General features: G+C 36.9%; 1 protein-coding gene across 1 annotated transcript in view; it reads left to right on the top strand.

The window, feature by feature from the left end:
* Window positions 1-501: 501 nt before the first annotated feature.
* The window catches only part of shroom2a (shroom family member 2a), a 58,737-nt gene continuing 36,509 nt past the window's right edge, over window positions 502-22,729 (top strand). The window contains exons 1-2 of the mRNA XM_028444497.1: window positions 502-795; window positions 4,523-4,709. Of these exons, the coding sequence (XP_028300298.1) occupies window positions 4,527-4,709 (183 nt within the window). The 5' untranslated portion in view covers window positions 502-795; window positions 4,523-4,526. The remainder of the gene's footprint in view (window positions 796-4,522; window positions 4,710-22,729) is intronic.

Raw genomic sequence — 22,729 nt, forward strand, 5'->3', positions numbered from 1 at the left:
TATTTGTACTTTGTTACTTATCACATCTGGATATTTGCACTACTCATCAATGCACTACTGCACTATTATCTTATTATTATTATTATTATTGTATTCTTATTTTATTCATTATTATTATTATTATTATTATTATTATTATTACTATTATTATTATCTTGTTATTTTTATTTAGTTTGCACATATTAGTCTAACTACTCTTATATTTATATTTATACTTCCTTTTTCTTTTTCTTTATTTTCTTTATTTTTCTTTATTCTAGTTGATTGTTATTATTTAATGTTACACTACCTGAGAGAGCACAGGTCACCAAAAGAAATTCCTCGTGTGTATTCATTCACCCCTGGCCAATAAAGTTGATTCTGATTCTGATTCTGATTCTGGATACAACCATATTAAGCCATATTAGCCTTTCGCTCTTCAGGGGACCGTGCTGCTATTCCTAACTCATCCACTAGATGGCGGAGTTGTGCCGTGTTTGTCTACTCCTGTTATCCCTGTTGTCCGTGGTGGATGAGGCTAGTTTAGCTTAGCTCATTTAATCTGTCCCAGTGTGTCAGTGTGTCGGTCTGTGCGCCTATCATGACGGTAGGAAACAGATAAAAGTGCTGCCTGTAAAACTACGTTACCTCTTTTCTCATGACGCCGGCCCACCGGACTTTCTAGTAGCTTTTTACAAGTAATGTTGTTAAAGTGAAACGCGTCCAGTGGAGATGAAGTATGTGTAGAGAGAAGCTACGGGACTTTTATCACCGAGCTTTCCTGTCCAACGCTCCGCAGAAAAGGTGACTCACCAGGTGAGAAAAATATACTCTGCATTTCTCTGTAGAATGCGTGTCATATGTTCACATTTCACTGTATATTTACGTTCCTGTGGTACAGAGGTGATAGATGAGTGTTGTTGGCAGACTGAATGCTGTTACTACACTTCAGTGTTGGTGGACGCTGTTACTACTACACACTGTCTGTTGTCTATGTGTTGGATGATTTAGTGTGTTTGTGTTTGGAGTGTGTCAACAGGTGTTTACACACACACTTCTCCATGATCAGCTGCACTACTGTGGTATAAAGCTCCTTTAATGCCAACAGCCATGTGGCTGTGTAGTGGAGACACTGAAATTATTAGAAATTAATTACTAGAGCAAGACTCAATAAAAAAAAGGGGAAATTAAGGCTATTACTTTACTTAAACTAAGCCCAACAGTTTTGTGTGTGTGTGTGTGTGTGTGTGTGTGTGTGTGTGTGTGTGTGTGTGTGTGTGTGTGTGTGTGTGTGTGTGTGTGTGTGTGTATTTAAACATGTTTTCATTAATTCCTAAAAGAAATACACTCTTATTACATTTACAAGTATTGATTTTTATTTATTTGATTATTTTTAAAATGTATTTACTGGCTAACAATGGTCCATGTGTGTTGACAACACTTACTCTTTTTCTGCTCTTTCCATTTAAAAAATGTCAGGACTAAATGTTTTTTAAGTGACAAAAAAGTATAGTCTAAAGCAGGGGTTCTCAACTGGTGGGTCGTGGGTCTGTACTGGGTGGGTCACAGACAGCTGGTCAAAAATAAATAAATACTTAATGTCTCTCATGTTGGACATTTTGTTTTGACAGGCATGTTGCACAGGAAAATTTATAGATTTATGTTTTTTTAAAAAAGATTATATATGTTTTCTTCTAAAGTAGGGCTGCACAATTAATCGAATTTTAATTGTGATCACGATTTTTGGTTGCCAAGATTAAATATATCTGATCGTCTGCAGTATTTACATTTAAATTATGCACTTTGTAACAGTGTATTTATTTTGTTAGCCTTTGGTACATTTTAAATTCTTACGTTAGATTAAAAAAAAATATATATATATGTATATTATAATTCTTATTTAAAACTGTATTTTTGCACTGTAAACTGTACACATATTGTTTGTTTAAAAGTGTAATAAAAAGAGATCTCCCCCCCAACATGATAAATAATCGTGATTATCAATTTGGCTATAATGGTGCAGCTCTAGTCTAAAGTGCTGTAGCTGTTGTTGTTCTGTTTCCTGTGGTTCCCAGTGGTCAGTAGCATTTAAAAGGTATCCTTTGTCTATGACTCAGGTTACTGTACATCAGGGGGGCTAAATTGTAATTCAGGGGAATCTTCAGTTTGTATTGTGTCCACCAGAATCATCCAAGCATTCTTGTCAATGAAATAAAACAACTATCATTTACAGATCCCAGAAAACCCACTCATAAGAAAGAAAGGGAAAAAAAACAGAAGTCAGACACACCGGAACAGTTTTCTCTGTAATTTTCAGTCTGCACAAAATAATGCCAGGGAGTTGGATACTCGTGCTGTACACTATATTTCTGTCAAGGCTGATGCAGGTTCTGATAAGGAGCCGTCACCATCCATTCACACTCTATTGATTATGGGTCAAGAGACCTGCTAGGTTTGACCAAACTGAATCAGGTGCCGCACTGACCATGCAGGGTTCTCACCAGGAATTTTTCACAGCATAGGGGGATTGCAAGGCGCGTGAGTAAGCACCACCGACTTGGAAATTTTTGAAATGTATAACTCTCTGAGGGCCAAATTTAAATAAAGCTAAAGTTGGGTTTTTTGTTCTTTGTTCCAGCCTTACTTGAGGTATTATGTGGGACCTGCAGTAATATTGGAACAAACACACACACACACACACACACGTGGAGCCGCACACACAGGCTCCCCACGTGCAGAGGATGCACACATTAGATCCATAATCGGGCCGACAAAAGAAGACCTAGCCCGAGAGAACAACCTGTCTGACCAGAATGCAGCTGATACCAGACTGTATTTACCTCCGTGCACGCGCATGTAGAATGATCCGTTGTGAGTTATAAACATGACTGATTGAAGCACTGTTTATATTGGGTGGTGATTGCGGTTACCAAGCAGATGATGCACACAGGCAGCATAGGGGCCAGCTAAGTGGTGATGTATGTGTTTCTTAGTTATGCAGATTAAAAAGAGAGTTAAAATAAAACAACCCATGCATGCCTGGGAGTCCCTTTTACAGTATGCCCAAGTGTGCAACAATTATTACGACAGTACCGATTTAAAAAGAAACACAGAAAAGCCCCCCTACGTTGCTGAAAACGGACCCTGCATACTTACTACTGTACATACACCTAATTATCAGAACTGGCCCACAGAGAAATGGAAGAAGATTTGAACTAATGAGTCAACCTCATCTCTACATTAATCATAAAAGAACTATGCTGATGGGTGTCAGTGTTGAGATCGTGGGTTCTTGTCCCGTTGGTGTCCCCCACTTTAGCTCCGTAGATTACACTGCCTTTATGCCTTTTGTCTGCCAGGATAGGCTTCATGATCCTCTGTGACCCTGTACATTAAGAGTGTGTATAGGTGAGGGCTTGTTTTATTTTAAAAGGAGAATCTTTAAGATAAGATTTTATTTAATCTAATAATTTAAAGCCAGACTTTAGTTGGTATTTATTATAGAACTGGAGGAACTGATGATACAGAACAAGTTGAGTGCTTTTAGGGTCAGATGTACCATTAAATATTATCACCCTACCAATGGTTTTGTTTTTATCATTAGCTCTTTAAGAACTTTATCTTCTAAACCAGTGGTTCTCAAAACTTGTTTGCCTCAAGTACCCCTTTCTCTTATTTGTGAATCCAAGTACCACTTTTCAACAACAATTTGCCCAGAACATTATTTTAAAAAGCAACTAAGAACATAATGATGGAATAAATGAGTGAGAACACATTTTAAAGAATCTAAATTTGTAAATAAATGGAACAAATAGATTTATTCCGATAGCTTTTTATCCTTTCCGGCTCTGGCTCTCTCTCTCTCTCTCTCTCTCTCTCTCTCTCTCTCTCTCTCAATTCATTCATTGCCAAAACAAGTGTGACAGAACAATGTACACACAAAAATAATAAATATTAATAATAGCAACATTTCTCAACAATAAAATGAAAATAGGGATTCACTATACACATATATAGAACAAAATTTACAATTAAGTTACGTGTTATAAAAGAGGAAAAGTTATGTACAGAATTGTACATATACTGTATCTATATACACATATATGCAAGTACATACATATATACAGCACATGTCCACAAACACCTCCATATGTATGTATACATACATGAATGGACAGACTATTTCTATATCAATAAATGTAGTGTAATGATAGGGTCTATGGGTTCTCTCTCTCCCTATAGTGCCATTGCGTACCCCCATTTAAGAAACACTGTTTTAAACTGTAATCTGAGTGCCCCCTGCTATCAGTGAAGATGTATCAGTCATGTTCTGCTCCTCTTTTGATGTTTACTTTCCATAGCAGGATGTCCTCTGCAGAGAACATCTGGAAAGATTATATGTCCATCTTGGAGTGACTAGACTCACTAAACAAAGGAGTTGGACATTCACTGGTTTACTTGCAGTCAGCCAGTGTTAGGTTTACATTACAAAGTGATATTTTTGTCACCCGTAGTAACTGATCTTCATTTTCCTTTATGATAGCGTGATGGATGCTGCGCGCTGCACAGACACGGAGGCTTTTTGGGATGTGATGCAGAACTCAGTGGATCAGAGAAGCAGATGTGGAGAAGGCTGGAGGCTGGTGGAGGTTTTCCTATCTGGAGGTGCACCATGGGGTTTTACACTCAGAGGAGGGCTGGAGCATCGGGAGCCACTGCTCATTACTAAGGTAAAGGATTTCAACAACAGCTTTTTTGAATCCAAAATCCTGGAAACGCAAGGTTTCTGTGCACGTTTCTTGGCAGAATTTTCTTTTTTTTAGTGTTGTTTGGCCCTCCGTGCACTGACGCACTGAACTGTTCTCCTCTTATTGTGCTGTGATCTCATTCCATGGTTTTTGTTACTTTTTAAGGCAATTTAACACTAAAAAGTATAGGAAACAAAGAAGTGTTGGTTGTCACTGTACAAAAGCCTGAGCCATTCATCAGAATGAGGATATCCTCAGCATTACTCCAAGTATGACATCATATCCTTATCCTGAGCGCTTTAAACTAATGCTACAGGGGATAGTGGTTGCTCGTGCCACTGAACAATGTCTTTGCAGTGAACAGCTCACGTTACTTTATCACCAAAGTTATTCCTGTCATTTATGGAAACTAAAAAATTCTCCACTGCAAGAAGCAGCTGTTTACGTTTGCATTTTGCTTATCTGATACATGAGAAAGCAGCCAGAACACTGCAGTTTAGTGGCATTAATTCAATTCAGATGACTTTGAAAGTATTTAGCATCTTAGCCTTTGATATTGTTAAAAACCTATTTTCATTAGTGATAGGTAAATACAAGTTGTTTTTCAATCCTTTAACAGTCTGCCTGTTTGATTTTTGAAAATCTAAAACTTCTCCAAAAGCTTTAAAGGGGCGGCATTTTTAAAAAAAACAACTTTAAAATAGTTTTACTTCAGTGATATGCATCCCTTTAGCCTCATTCAGAGGGCCAAAGTTGAAAAAGGTTTGTTTCCTCCCTATCTTGCTATTCCACATTTTGTAAAAAGTCAGCTCCAAACGGGCGAGTTGGATTTTTGGGAAACTCCTCCTGCTGACAATCCTGGCTCCTCCTACCCTATAAGAAAGTGAGCTCCTCTCTCTCAAACTACCTCACAGGTAAAACAAACATAGCATAGGCAGGTTGATATTACAGTTAATTTCACAGCTAATATCTTTACTTTCAGTATGTAAATAATTCAATATATAGATAAACTGAAGAGCACTCACAACAGTTCCACTTTTAATAGTCGTTATACCACCTTGTATCACCTTTATGGGATGGTCTGACATGTTTTTGACCCAATGCGACTCAGTGGTCGGACAAAACAATGGACTGTAGTCTTAAATGGTATTGATGTCCCGAAACAACTTTTTCACTTCTGATATGATACCATTATTGCAGCCTTGCATATCGGCCGATACCGATATTGATCCGATACGATATCAGTACGAATCATACATACTTTTACTTATTTTGTAGTGTGGAATATTAGAAAAAGCTTGATCAAGTGATGTTACTCAAACAGAGAACAATAGTCAGCAACAGTAGGTTACTTTGCTGGAGCGGAAAACTTTATTGGAGCGCTTGTATCAATGATTTTAGATGCAGTCCGATAAAATCCGATATTCGTTTTCTGGCTGATATCAGACCAATATCCGGTGTCAAAATCGGATTGGGACACCTCTATTAAATGGAGTAGTTATGTGGTACAATAGAGGTGAGGAGGAGAAGGAAGACTGATTTACTGCTGCTGCTGTAATAAACACACATGCTGAAGCAGCGCTGAAGTAGCATGTGTGTGTACGCCCACTCATGCATATGCACAAAGGCTCAAAAAACAGCTGGTTTTTAGGAGTGCTCTGACAGTGACTTTTCAGAGGGATAAAACTCCAGAAAACAGACAAGTTTAGGAAAATAATCCTCAAATACTATGTTGTTGGGGTTCTTAGAACAAATGGAGATGGGTGAAAAATAGCATAATACTTGACCTTTAATAAAGTGCTAACACTAAACAAATGAGCCAGATTTCGTACAAACATGACAAAAGCTTAAAAGGAACTACGGTACATGTTAAATATCCAGGAGAAAGCAGCTGTGAACGTGTCACAAGTTTCTTACGAGGACCCACACATGCAGAGACAGACAATCCTGGTCAGACATATTCACTCTTACAGATTAAAGTAGAACGTATGTGTTTAGACTCTGGGAGGAAATCAGTATAGTCACAAGCAAAGAGAACAAATTAACTTTACAGCCAAACCCTGATAGCCATTGTCGCTAACTTCTGCTTTCCACTAATTCAGTCTGTCTGTATAATAAATGAGCACATCAGATCAGATGATCATGCTGCATTTTTTTTACTTTTGACGAACCTATACCCTCGTTTGACCAGGATAATCTTTTTCGATCTGCTTTGAGTGATGATGGACTGATGGATTGATCTCAGGTATATGAATGGGTGACGATGGAAAGTGCTTCGATTTAAGCATTTGTAATCTTTAGTTTATTTACTGTGTACTCTTTTAGTTTAGAAAAATAAAGATGGTATTAAGCTATGTAAACTGTTACACTGGAGACAAAGATAAAGAAGTGATGGCTCCTCAGTGTGACATCGTAAGTGACCACACTGCTAGGAGTGAGTCTGATAAGAGCGATGACGGACCCGACTCGGAACAGCTACGATTTGTTTTAAAGAAAAATGTCTGTCTTTCAGCTCAAAGAAAGGAAACAGCTGCTAAGATAAGACCTGTAAAAATACATGTTCAGGAGAATGTGCTTGTTTACTTAAACCAGCAGCAACAGAATACAAAAAACCCCCATAAGTGTTCATCATTAGCTGCATTTGCATTACCCTTGGAACAGCGCAAAATATAAATAGTGCAACGAAAAAGCCTGAATTTTGAAAAGCACTCAAATATTGCTAAAATATTTGAGTGATGTTTCAATATTGTTGTATTTTATCTGCAAAAGTGCTATTGAAACACTTTTGCCACAATTACATGTCACAAACAGGACGTGACGTAACCGTGTCATATTAGATGCAAACAACAAAGGAATGCAACGAAATCTCGCGGTATGAGATTTCACAAGAAGTACGAGGGTCCTGCTTAAAACATTATTCAATGGAAACGCAATTATATTTTGTCAAAATTTTAGAAATATCACTTTTATTTTGCAAAAAAACTGTAATGGAATCACAGCCAGAGTTGGGGACAATTTTAATTGTAATTGTGTAATTGATAATTAATTACAATTATGGTGTAATTAATATTGTAATTTAAAAAAATATGTTGCTGTCGTAATCATAAGTAAATTGTAATTAAGTTAATAATTAATTAAAATGTGTTTCATATCAATCTTTACCACATTTTACTATTTAAAAAAATGATGATATGGGGGTAGTGACACAAAAAAGGCTCAGAAGCTCAGACCAAAAATATTAATACCAATATTTTCATTGGTTAGGAAGCCCTACCAAGGTAACCAATAGATAAAATACAAATTAGATGATAAATAGTTGCTTTTAGTGTATTTCACAGGTGATTAAGGACCCTTTATCATAAGAGATGCTAACACAAGTGGAAGGTGAACTTTTATTAGGTTTTTTATTAAAGGCTCTGTAATTGTGATTAATTGTAATTGAACTTTAGTAAGTGAGACTGTGATTGTAATTTAGGGTAAAAAATAATTGTAATTTCATTGTAATTGGAAAAAATGCTGGTCACTGTAATCATAAATCAATTGTAATTGAAAACATAATTGTAACTGAAACATGTAATTGACTTCAACCCTGAACACAGCTGTAGATGGATTGAATGCATCTATAGGTGCTGTAGTTAATGTGAATACTTTATGGTCATGTTAAAGTCAAACAAAACCTTCCTAACACATTCATGTCAACTTTCCTACTAATGAACACATTGCAGCATTAATAACTGACATACCCATGACTTTTTTAAATGAACTGGAAAACAAAATGGCACAAGTTGCCAGGCAGCACCTTGGGTCCTGGAGGCGCCCCTTTCAAACTAGACCCAAGACTGGTTACGTGCTCTCTGCATCATGTGGTTTTGAATTGCAGTTCATACATAGTAAGCAACCAATTATTAGGTAAACATTATGTATCTTTTAAAGCTAAATAAACTATGGAGGATACATATCTCTGGATGCCTATCACACTCCTGTTTTGATTTTTCACACTCAAAATGTTTCAGTTCTTCAGCCTGACTGCAATCACCCTTTTTGAATGTGGTGTTAGTTCAGCTCCAGAAAGTAAACACTCTCACTATCACAGCATTTTGTTTAATTTACACATGAATTTGCATCTCATTGCAGAACAAGTCCACTGTAAAATAAAAAAAAAAAGATAAAACTTCTGCTCTTCCAACTTTGTTGTACTTAATGTTTTAAGTATGTCTCTTTTCACAATATCGAAAAGTAACCAGATATATTTTGCTCGCAGCAAATATTTAAGCATCTATTATAATCTGGCCGCGAACCCTAACCCTAAGAAACATTCATTGTATACTTGTAGGTCTAGAATGGCACAGAACTACATTTGACAATGCATTAATTATGATTTTATCCACATGTTGAAGCTGCTGGGGACGATCCCTAACAGGTTTTTAACTGTTTTTCATCCAAAAGTTGTCTCAGTCATTCACCACTGATGCCACTGTGCTCCCAAAACACTGGCAAAGTGACATTTCTGGTGTTTTCACGGATTGAAAGTTGTGCCAAAACAATGGCTTATGTTGATATTGTGGCTTTCCACGGAAGCACCCAAATTTGTCCAAAATGTAATGTCTGGCTGAGTGACGTCATATCACAGGATAAGCCAAAACAGAAATGCCGTAAGTGAATCACTGTCTTCCTTGTCTGGTGATGAATGAAGTAAAAGAAACTTTTCCATTTTGACGCCATCTTTGCATTCTTCCTTTCTAATCCTGTAATGCAATGTGCAAAACTTTTCCCTAGTTTAAGTCACATGATCATTTGTCAACAAAGCCAATGTTTGTGACGGAGTCAAAAACGATTTTGTGAACAGTAATGTCAACCTTTAACATTTGTTTGTGACTAAATTCTGAAGTTTTTTTACAAGAAATTCCTTTGATTTATTGATCTATGAGAAATAGACGTTATCTGTGTTATAAAAATGTTAGCTACCATCTCCAGCAGCTTTAAAACAAAGTTATTTATGGGGTTTTGTTTGACTTTAAGGACAGAAGCTCATAACTCTATCCACAACTACTGGCTGACATAACTTCTCTTTCAGCTTTATAATGATTTACTACAAAAGACCTTGCCAGTTAATTTCACATGGTAGTCTATATACAGCACCTGCCCTTCTTCTGTGTTCAGGTTATTTGTCATGTTCGTATTGATAAAGCAGCATGTCCAAAGTTCAACCCTGGCCGAAACCTGCCGTCAACTCCCCTAATTGTTGGTTTTTCAATCATGTGACCAAGATGACCAGAACGCTGAGAATTTTAAGCCCTAAAGCTGGAAGATTAAACGGTAAGGTCACATTGTTGAGTTGGAATATGTGCTCTTTTGTCAAGCAAGACTACTGGGATACTGGCTACAGGTTTGCTGCCCCATACTTCTCCAAAGAGCATTCATTAGGTGGTGAGATGCATGATTTCAAAACTTTCAGACAGCTTTCAATTTCTCTTTGGTGTTTTTACATTCCTTTAAATATTATGTCAAGGTTTCTCTAAAGGCATCCTGTGTGGCACTTCAGGGTTTTGTTAATAATCTCATAATGTAAATTAATCACAAACTAGACTAAACACGTGTTTGTTAAGCTCCTGTGAAGTGACTTGATGTTTATATGGATATCACTTAGTGTGTGGCATGTGTTTTTAGATTTCACCTGGACATTGGCTTTCTCAGGCTTTGGTACTACTGGGTTATCTTTTTTGGAGGGGAGGCTGCGGTACCAGGAGCAAGAGAAGAATGTTGAAGCCTTGTTTGATTTTCTAAATGTTGTGAATTATCTGTGACAGCCTGGAGCCTGCTGGAATGGGAATAACGGCCAGGGTTGGTGATTTGTGCTTTTTCAGAGCACCTCCCAGATTATTGTCATTGGTTCACAGAATTGTGTTTTTAAGTTATTTCTCTTTGCTAGATAAGACTACAAGCTGACTTGCTGTTCCCTTGACAGCTTATCTGCTGGCTACTATCTGGCTGAGTAGCTGTGTGAACAAAAATACTTACTATACTTAAACTATTTGTCTCTTAATGATTTTTCTCAGTGTAAGCCAAGGAGCAACTCAACTTTTTATATGAATTTAAACAATGTATAACTCTAGCTCTGTGTTGAGGAATGTGTAGAACAATGCACAACATCTCCATAGAAAATCTAAAATCGTTGCCTGGTAAATGTGAACATATTAAAAATGCTGATGGTTTATCCTTTGGCGTGCTTGTGTGACTCCTCCCACCCAGTGACAGCTTGACAGTGTTAGTTTGGATAGATTCTTTCCAGGAGTCTCTTCTGCAATATTATGAGTCTGTGTGGCTTCAATTGTAACTGTCCATACTTCTAGTGCAATATAATGTTTCACCTTATTTCACCATTAGGTTCACCGTATTCCAGGTTCAGAATCACGTAAGAGGAACTTAAGCAGACGAGAGAACACCCACATTTCAGGGCCGCTCAGCCCAGAGTGCGTAACTGACTTAAGTACAGGGGGAGAATAGCATGCAGCCAAAAACAGCGCTACTGCGCTGCTTTTTTGACTTACGCGCATGGGAGAATAGAGCCCTATGTGGTGGTTAGCAGTGTTGCCAACATAGGCTCAATTACCTTTAGTGCTTTTTCAGATTGTGCAGGGAGTAATGCAACCTGCCTACTAATATAAGTCTCCCTAATTACCATACCCATCTCTAGGTTCTTTCATAGTTTCCTCTTCTTTATTATGTGAACATCAGTTAAAAGGTCAATGGAATATTTTACTGCTAATTTTTTAGGATTAACTTTAGTTTTAATTCCGCCATTAATGCCTATTTATGTGTCCTGTGACCAACGAATGGATTGAAATTGAAATGCTGAGACTTTCTGAGTGTAATGGTAACCGCTGTGTGAGGCCTGGGTTATGTATTGAGATTTATGATATCTTGGGATTGTATACAGAATTTTGACCCAGGATCATCTAACTGGTAAGACTGTATTGAGAAAAATTATCAAAATTTATATTGTGTATCGCCAGTTTGAAAAAAAGATATGAATTTGATGAATGATTAGTTATGAATAATTTAAGGTGACTTAACTGCGGTTAAATGTAACTGAACTATATGGTAATTTATTTGTTAGTTTTTTTTGTAATTTTAAATTTTTGATAAGAACTGATCTATGCACACAGATAGGCTACTAGCTAGTTACACCTACAAAAAACCTTTAAATTCTCATAATCAATGAAAAAACATGTTTAAAGAAGGCACAGCTATAGATAGCAAATGCATTTAGTGTCTGTAATCAAGTGATTTTCAGATGCTAGTAACTAACAACAACCCGATGGTACCATGACTTTGGAATTGGCTTGAGTAAAGTTATGTCAAATGTCCCATCAACTCTTAGTTTTCATGATTTGATCTTGTAAACACAAGACACATTTCTTGGAGATTCTTCTCTCGTGCAGACTGTGACAAATGAGCACTTTCTGGATTTGAGAAGCTTTACTGTTTTTTTTCTGTATAAACCGAAGGAATACTATCACATTTTCATCAATTCAGTTTGTTTGTTTTTTTACAATCCTTTCTGTGTATAATCTCATGTTGCTTTCTTGAAAGTTATATAAAAAAAATAGAGCCCACTGTTTGATGACAGCTGTGGAGCATTGGTTTGAAAAAATATCCTGGATCTAATTAAAATTCTTAACATACCGTTCATAGCCCAGGTTATGCTTATGGTCCTTATGGGCTTAAAGTCCTTAGTTTCAATAAACTTAAATAATCCTGTTTTGCAGAAGACGGCTGGGCCCAAACCTTGTACATTGGGTTTCTCTGCCAAAAATAGAGTTTATATGGAAGAAAATGTTAGGAGCTTTTATAGAACCAGCGTTAAACACAGGCCAGAATATTTCTGTTCTTACGTGCTGTGATAAATCACCTGTGGGTTACTAACTGACTCGAAACATTATTTCATTTTTGTGTGAGGCTGTGCTTCAATTTGACACCTCAGGGTTGGAAAAGCTGATGAGCTAAAACAGTTTATTTAATATTGCAGCTGGTAGTGCAATCTCAGCAAACTTATGCTGCTCAAGCCCGTTAAAGACGAAAGACGACGTGTCCAAGATGCTATTTTTATTCTCAAGTACTTTTATCCAAGGTTTGTCCAATTTATGGAAAAATGGTTGTTGCTTGTGTTGTATCTGTTTAAAAAATTGGAAAAAAAGGGATTAAAAAAAAATAGCAAATGTATTAATGTTAAATTGTGGAATTTTTGTACTTGAAATGAAAGCCACATTTACAGTGAGGCACCCAGTATTCTCATGACCAACCCGTATCTGCAATGAACAATATTAGTTTGTTCAGGAAAAAGACAAGCATTTATTTTTTAAAGTAAAAGTTTAGCCATCCAGTACCAGGTTGGACACCCAAACTGTAGTAGATCAGCAACTCAAATAAGTCAGCTAAGAACTTTTTTACCCCTTGATAAGGAAAGAACACTGCTTATATTTGTATAGTTTTTGTAAATCAATAAGAGAAGTCTGCCTGATACATTGTCCTTTCATTTAAGACCTTAATGATTTGCAGAGCAAGAGTCATAATCAACCTAGGTATTCCTGAATGATACAAGTTACACAGTTGGATCTTTTCTTGTTTTTAATCAACAAATCTCCAGCTTTTAACAATAAATCAAACCTAATAATCATAGTGAAAGCCGGCTTTTGATTTTAGGTATGTATCATTTGGTGTCTGGGAGATAATTATGACAGCACACTCGACTGTTCCTAAACACCTGTAAAAATCAAAAACCAACCTGATGTTCATGGTAAAAGATACGGCTAACTCAGTAGATAGAGAAGGAATCAACATCGGAATGAACCATTAAAACCTGAGGGACAAAGCCACACACGACACATAATCTGCATTCTGACTACGGTACATATTTGGTCAGACATTCAGCCCCATTTAGCTGTCGGTCTTCCATATTCTAAAAACCCTTGAGCCCAATTTACAGTATGTAGAAGCATTACAGCATTTTGTCAAACCTTTTGCAGCTGTCTCTTTTTCTTAGCCATTTTTGTTTGGTTAATGATGCGTGACTTAATACTTATTCATTGTTTATAATTCAAATTAGTGTTTTTGATCCCATCGAAGCAGATTTTTAGTCATAGTGTAGTTGCTTGACACATATTAGGCTATTAGATATTTTAGGAAGTTTGTGAAGTTTCAAATAATTTTTATAGGTAGTGAATTTCTTTTAATATTTTAAACATGGCACACCTATTTCCACATTATTACTGAGATAAGATGTAAGAGAGAGAGAGTATTTTTTTTTTTCTTCATTTCTTTTGTCCTGTGTCTTGGCAGCAGGTATTTCTTCAGATGTTCTTAAAGCATTTGTTCTAATAATAACATTGTTAAGTGTGGGTCTGCATAGCTATTGACTAATTTGATAATCAAAAAATGTTACGTGGCATGCAAGTATGGCACTGGTGTTCAAACATTTTTATTCGGGAATTTTTGTTTGCTCTAAATGACCCAGAAAGATATGCAGAGATAATTTTGGAGAGATTCCGTTCTTCCTGTTGTCTGAGCTTCCTTAGTGATGTGTGCTGGCAATACCTAAAACAGTTCATAAAGTTGACTTCCCTGTCAGCATGCTGCATAGGACATCTGTCAGCAGAAAAGACCCACCGTATCCTTCCCCGAAAAATAAGTCTATTTTTGAGGATCATCCGAGTCCCGCATGGCTGCAGCTGACCTGATTGTAAGTCTGGAGGAAGATGCTAAACAAAGGGCAGCGTATGCATCATGCTGATTGGGCTTCTGTGCTGAAGAGTGTTTGAAAAAGGAAGAGAAATCTGCTTGTTTCAGGATGCATGAGTCCTTTATCTTAATGCTTTTGTCCTTCCTCTTGAAACTATGAAACGCTGGTTTGCATTATTAGAAATGTTGCCGTTGTTATCCATTAGGTTCTAGTTAGTAAGTGGAAAGTTTTCAATTGTAGTTACAGTACTTAAGGCATTATACATGCACTCAAATGTCCTTTTATTTTTAACATTATCTGCCAAGCTTATTTTCCACAACTCTGCTTCCCCTGAGCCTTGGACCTCAATAGCTAACCGAAAACTATGTAACAATAAACAATGGAGTCATCGCTGATGACTTGAGCTTACAATGAAAAGAGGTACCGGCATATTTCCCTATGTTTTATGGAAAACATGAACACATACTCTAATACAGTGTCTTTTCTACAAGTCTATTCTTCTCATTCTAGATTTTCAACTGCAGGACAAGCTTTTACCCAAAGCTTTTTAAACATGTCTCTCTCACAAGTTTGTTAAATGAAAAGCTGTAAATACAGTCATTTACAGATTATAATAAATAATTTATGATGGTTGCCAAACTTTGCGTAAACTGTGAACCATAATTTATTTGACTGGAACTTAATATTTATTAAAGGGGTAGTGTTATGAAAAAAATCACTTGCTATAGTGATATACATTCTTTTGGCCTTATTCAGTTGAAAAAGTTCTGTTTCCTCTCTCCCTTTCTATTCCACATTTTGTTAAAAAAAAAAAAAAATGTCAGCTCCAAATGGGTGAGTTGGATTTTTGCCCCCTTTTGAGTCATAAGGGGGAAACTCCTCCTCCTGACAATCCTGGCTCCTCCTACCCTACATAAGAATGTGAGCTCCTCCATCTCAAACTACCTCACAGGTAAAGCAAACATAGCGAACGCAGGTTGATATTACAGTTAATATGACTTAATATCTTTACGTTCAGTATATAGATAATCCAGTATATAGATAAACCAAAGTAGTGGATGTACAGGCCTTGGTTTGTGGTATAAACTGGTCTTAACCTTAGACACATAGATCCCAAATACCAGTTTTAGGTATAACCACTCACCTTTTTCCTCTGTTCACGGCCACCATCATTATACTTAAGCTGGGTGGTGACACTTGTCACCAGACTGGCTGAAGTGATTACACAACACAATGAGCACAATATGCGCAACTATAACATCACATCTCACTCTCACTTTAAAGCAGTCAACTCTTCCTCACCCCTTCCATACCCTGACTCCCTCTTCCCTGTTCCCATCCCCCTCACCTAGGTGTAACACTGCCCTCTCTTTTTATATCCTCCCTGTAATAAAGTGTTTCTAAAAAAAAAAAAAAAAAAAGACGATAAACCGAAGAACTCTCACATCAGTTTCACTTTTAGTAGCCGTTATACCACCTTGTATTGCCTTTATGGGATGATCTGATGTGTTTGTGACCCAATGCGCGACGCAGCAGTTGGACAAAACAATGGACTATTGTCTTAAATGGACTATTTCTGTGATCAGTAGAGGTGAGGAGGAGAAGAAGACTGTTTATGCTGTGATAAACACACACGGTGAAGTAGCGTGTTTGCGTACGCCTACTCATGCATACTGTATGCATGAAGGACCAAAAACAGCCTGTTTTTAGGACCGCTCAGAAAGTGACTTTTCAGAGGGTTAAAACTCCAGAAAACAGGCGAGTTTGGGAAAATAAACCTCAAATACTATGTTGTTGGGCTTCTTAGAACAAATGGAGATGGGTAAAAAAAGAGCATAATACTGGACCTTTAAGGAAGAAAGTAGGATACGTATGACACGTACGAGCCAAAGTATATGTATTGAAATATTATTGAGGGGGTACATCACTATATACAAGCACACATAGTGCTTGTGTGTTTGTAAATGATCACCTAAGAGGTGTGCACTTACCTCAGTGGCTGTGCCTGTGTTTGCATGCTTAGCTGTGTATGTCTTTAGCTTGATATGCCGCCTTTTACACATTTTAATGTAGAGCTGATGCATAGATGCAATCGATACACACTGTGTGATGATGGCACAATATGTTTTGTTGAGGTTGAAGGCCAGTGGACAGCAATGGACTTTTAGGTTAACTATTAAAGTTAAAGTTTGCGCAAGTGATCTTTGTGGAAGTTGTAGTGTTGTGTATCCCTTGTGCCATTCATTTGTCACAGAATCCAGCACACCAACATCACTTCTGCTTGTCGAAGTGACTGGTTAGATTCCAGTGACTGCTACAATATGTACAATATCAAGGTATGTTGATTCAGCTGTAAGAATTGTCTTAGCACCTCCAACTAATTGTAGTTGGAAACCATTGAGCATTAAAATAACAAGTTTCCTTGGTTTATTTTTGCTAACTAATCCCAGGCACTTCTGTTAATCATCCAACATAATCATGCCTAATCCAAAACTATTACTTTAGCCTTGAAATGTGTGTTCTTTCTACCCCGGAGTGAAAAATGTTCAACCCACTCCAGTTTCTCGTCTGTGTTTTTCTTCAGCCTCTCTTAAACATCGTAGCTCACTGAAGAAAACGTATCCGGCAGAGGCTTTTAACAAAATACGCTACCATATCTGGAGCAGCAGAGGAATCTTGCCAGCAAGTGTATAAATTTGTATTCCACCACTCTCTAATCCTGAGTTACAGAGTGATTAGTCCTATCTGAGGCTCTGGTTTTCTGAGCAGTGGATAACAGCCATATAAGACATAATGGCCTGTAAACCTACACATACTTGTGCAGTAGAGTCATACGACCCCTCTCTCACAGGTTGAGCTAAGAGCTGCTAATCAGCTGCAGAGCTCAGTGTTAGCGTGTTAATGTGCCAAATGCCAAGCCAGTTCTCGCTGCTTTTCTTTCCATGCTGAGGTCTGCTGTCTTCTGTCCTCTTATCTGACTTTCTGAGTCAAAGTGAAGACAGCGATGACCATCATGACCTTCATCGTCTTCACACACCCTGGTGTATTTGTATTTTGGTTTATTAATGTCTTTCAGTTTCAGCAAGGGGCTACTCTTGTCTTAATGTTTCGTCTCTGGAGATTTGGCAAGGGTAGCTGTGTTAAGTTTAGTGTATAGTCTCTGTTCTTCATACGTGCCTCAGTGTTTTTGCAGGTGTCAGCTCTCAGACTAACTCAGGGTGACTTGTTTTAACATCTTGACACTGGGTGAGGCAACAGCTTTTGAACAATATTTATAGCTTTTGAGTGTTTCTTTAGAAACAGCATAGCTGCTGCTCTTGTAGAAACACAATACATTATCCTCCAACACAATAAAATTGACCAAGAGTGTCTTTTATCAAGTAACTTCATATTGTTTGTTACAAACCTGCTTTGTGATGAGGGTTAAAAACTCAATGACCACATTGTATGGGGAGTGAGGCTAAAGAAAGGTATATCACTGTCGCAAAACCATTATAAAGTGATTTTTTTTCATAATTCTGCCCCTTTAATACATTCTAATTTTTAGCTGAGACCCAAGGTTATAATATTGATCAATTTATTTAATAGCATAAAGATCTTGCTTTGATTATTTTGGTACTGCAATGTTAATTCATACATGGAATTATCCAAAGCCCACTAATTTATTGTATAATGTTGGTTCCTTCATAACACATATGATGTTGAAATACAACAACTAATGCACAAAACAAACTGGTCCATACCTTAATGTAGGGCGACCGTGGCTCAGGTGGTAGAGGGTCGTCTTCTGATCGAGAGGTTGGGGGTTCGATCCCAGTACCTGACTATGTATCGAAGTGTCCTTGGGCAAGACACTGAACCCTAAGTTGCTCCCAGTGGTCGACTAGCGCCTTGCATGGCAGTCCTTTCCCATTGGTGTGTGAATGTGAGAGTGATTGGGTGAATGAGCTGATATGTAAAGCGCTTTGGGACTGCTTCAGTGTGGTGATAAAACGCTATATAAATCAAGTCCATTTACCATTTTAATGGGTTTTGGTTAAAGATGCTCAGATTGAAACGGGAACATATTGTGATTGGTCAACATCCATAAAAACAGATCGAATAGCATATCAATGAAAACTTATCACATATGGGCCAATCAGTAAATGTCATAATGAGCGTTTTGTATACATGTCTAAAATGGCTAATGGAAGATACATTGTTTCCAACCCTCCAGAGACATGAGTGGTAGCTCTGTACTAAGCCAGATAAAGTTACAGATATAGAGTTACGACTCTGTCACTTTATAGTAAGGCCTGAGTGACTACAAGAAGTATTTCTGGCCTTTTTTTATTACATTTCCTAATCATAAAAACCTTTGTTTATGTCTGACCAGGCCTTTTGTTATTTATATTAAATTTGATCTGCTTTTCTGGTAGATATAGAGCCTCTGATTTTTACCGTTTCAGAGTTTACTCATTTCCATTTCCGTTTCATCTACTATACCTAATCAGCTATCATGGCTATTAAACTTCTCTAAATCATGCCAAACCTGCTTAATCCAGTTAATCAATGTAACTATTGTTATTCCATATTTCTCCACTGTAGAAATGTAACAAAAGTTCACGCGATATTATGTAGAGTGAGACATGTCCGTCTGTTTTTGCTACACTTAATACACGGTAAAAAATATTGTGGAAATGTGTGATATTGTCTCAAATGTATAGCAATTTCCACATCAGGAGGTGCGTCTGTCATAAGACAGATTTTGTTGCAACATTTTGCATGACATTTGAAATGTACTGTACATCTCTTTAAATCTATTAACAGTGGAAAAATTGTCAAATGTGTTTAATTATCAATGACTAAACCCAGGCTGTTACAGTTGTGAGTTTACGTGTCTGTAATACATCAATAGGAAATAATGCTCAATTAAGGGTGTGTAATCTGACGATATTAGATCGTTAAGGATTACAACATGACGACGATCTCCCAAATCACAGAGAGCGTAGAACCGTCTGTAGTTCACATTTTAACCCTCACGGTGCCGTGTCTACGTCATATGTCTGTGATCCATACACAGAGCATTCAATGTTTTCTCTGCTTTTGTTCGATGTTTTTGTTGACACACAATTTAAAAAACCTTGTTCTAAATGATCTTTTGTTCCTTTTAGGGTGATTATTTTAAATAGGTGATTTGTTTTTTTTTATTGGTAAGTAACTTTAAAATAGTCTAAATGATTTGAATGAAAAAAATCATGATAAAATTGCGATCGTGATTTCACAAAGAAAAAATTGTGATATTATATTTTTCCCATATCGCCCACCCCTATGCTCAATTACAATTTTTTTTAATTTATCTCATGTGAATGATATTAGCTAGTAACATTGTCACTGATATGTGATCGGTAATCAACTCTTTAACCCTGATCTAAGCCTCTTGATGGCTTTAAAAAGAAGGTGTGCCTGTGTTCATTATGTGATGCAGAATACTCTCTGAGATTGTTACACACAACTAAATTTAGCTGTAAGGTTTGCAAATGACTGCTTTCTTGTGGTTGTGTAAAGGAATATGTTACAACCGGTAATTGTCCATGTGAATGACATCATATCTCAGACATTTGCATCACTCGTATCATAGAACAGTTGAACAACTCTGTGCCTGGTGGAAAGAAATAAAAATGTCTGAGTTATGAGGCTATAAATGTAATGTTTCAAGCTCCAAATTTATGTTACAGGCCGTTTTACAAGTCAAAGACATAAGAGTGAAGAGGGATCGCTGAACTGTTTAACACATGTACCAATAGCTATTTCCAGCCGTAACCCTTTTTAGTCTTAGGTACTAAGACACTTTGTTGTGTACAACATTGTTCCTATTAGCTGTTGACTAAATCAAAAACCTCATTCTCCTGCCAGATTTTCAAAAAACATTTTTTGTGTGATTTCTTGAATTAATGTTTAACGTTGTTTAACCTACAAATCATGTTTAAACAGTTTAAGACTTTACTAAAGACCAGTTTTGAAAGGTGGGTATGAGTAAATGTGCTGTAATGACATAATATTAGTTGTTAAAGCACAATGTCACTAGCCTTTTGATTCTACCAACCAGCAGCTAACCTCCAAGCTAACAGCTGAGAGCAGGTTTTAAATGACCTCGGTTCTAGAACCTGCTGTCAAAAGGCCCTGGTTAAACTTCAACAGGAGCCCATGGGCTGCATCAGCGATCCAAACTAGTCTGACGTGAAATTGCCAGGTCGAGCATAGTTAGGTTTAGGGGTGTTGAAAAAAAATTGATTCGGCAATATATTGCAATATTACGTTGCGCATTTCTCAGATCGATTCAAAATGCAGCCACATCGATTTTTTTTTATTTTTTTTATCTTTATTTAAACAGGAAAGTCTTTTCCACTGCAGGAGACATTGTAACTGCACAAAGAAGTGCCCTGAAACCTGGGCATGTTGACCAGCTTATGTTTTTTCAATAAAATCTAAAGAGAAAGTACTAACTTTCTACATTTATTTGTTCTAGGCATATACCTCAGTTATGTTGCACTAAAGTCAAAGTTGGTTTAAAAGCCACTGGCAGATTGTATGTTGGTTTTTTTATTTTAAGTTGTTGGCACATGGCATGTTAAAGCCTATGTTTTGAGAGTAGGGGTGGGCGATATGGGAAAAATATCATATCACGACTTTTTCTTTGTGAAATCACGATCAGTTATTTCCCAATAAAACAAACCAAATCACTTAAAATCATCACCCTAAATGGAAAAAAGGAATAAAAGATGATTTAGGACAAGGTACTTGTCTTTTTTTTATTGTATGTAAGCAATTCATCAAACTGGTTCCTAGTACAATTAACATCCAACAAAAAGGCTGACAGTCTTTTTACTTTGTTTAACTAAAGTGGTGTAGCATTAGCATTTGCAACACTTGCTACATAACAAGGCAGCATATCAGTCTAGTGATTTCTATTTGTTATTGAGGTAACACACTCATATTAATAATATCCTACTTTAAACAGTGTTTGAACGCCTCATTTCACACAGTTTAGACAATCATATCCTTTACAAGATAAAATGTTACTGCTTTGGTTACATTAGGCCTGGGTGATATGGACCAATATTCATAACTCTATATATTTCCTCAAAATGGCAATAGGTGATATAAACTCCATTTATTTATTTATTTATTTATTTATTTTCAATAGTTTTACAAGAAAAACAATAATGGGTCAAAGTCAGTGGAGAAAAATGCCACAAAGACCCTTTTATTAATCACTAGCAGCACAATATCAACATTTTGTGTCACTTTTGACTTTTTCCTTCATTAAGGCTGAAATGTGATTAAATTATGTAGTGTTGCTTTTTTCAGGGTAGGTCTGAGTTGCTGAAAGTAGTTTTTAAAGTAAATCACATTCAGGACACTGTCTCTTTAAGAATATGGAAACAGCCCCGTTAGCTACAGCGCAGCGACAGAGAGTTAGTTATAGAAGAGAAACACATGCAGTGTTTTATCAAACATGTTACAGTGTTTCAACACTCAGAACTGATAGAGTTTAACAGACAGACAGACATCTGCACTGAGCCTCTGACAGACAGTCGCTAACACGGAGGAAGCAGCACAGCTAACTCTGTGTGTCCGTGCACTGGGGGGGAGGGGGAGCGGAGCGTACTTCTGCCCTGTTTAAGCGCTTAATTAATCTTAATTAATGTCTGTAATGCTGACATGCTGACTAGCAAATGGTGTGATTTCTGGATGTTCTGTGTATGGACGACAGACATATGACACAGACACGGCACCGCAAGGGTTAAAATGTGAACTACAGACGGTTCTACGATCTCCGTGATTTGGGAGATCGTCGTCATGTTGTAATCCTTAACGATCTAACATCGTCAGATTGCACACCCATATTTGAGTGTAAAATATGCCAATAAAATCTATTTCATACATAATGTTCTCATGAAGGTGTACAAATTTACAAATTAGTTGTTTCTTAAGTCATATATTAAAAAAATAAATTGCAATAATCGCCTTATATTTTAATATTGGGATATATTGTATCGTATCGTGACCTATGTGTCGGTTTACAAATCGTATCGCCAGATTCCAGGCAATACACATCCCTAGTTAGGGTGATGATAACTTGCCACAGGCGGGCAAGCCTAAATGTCAAGCCCTGTGATACAATTTTTAAATTTAAATTAATAATTTCAATATGAAATTGGGATTTGAAGAGTTTCAAAATTCATCTGAAAAAGCTTATTTTTAGATGAATATGTTTGGC

The sequence above is a fragment of the Gouania willdenowi genome, chromosome 4 (genome assembly GCF_900634775.1).
Source record: "Gouania willdenowi chromosome 4, fGouWil2.1, whole genome shotgun sequence".
NCBI lineage: Eukaryota > Metazoa > Chordata > Actinopteri > Blenniiformes > Gobiesocidae > Gouania > Gouania willdenowi.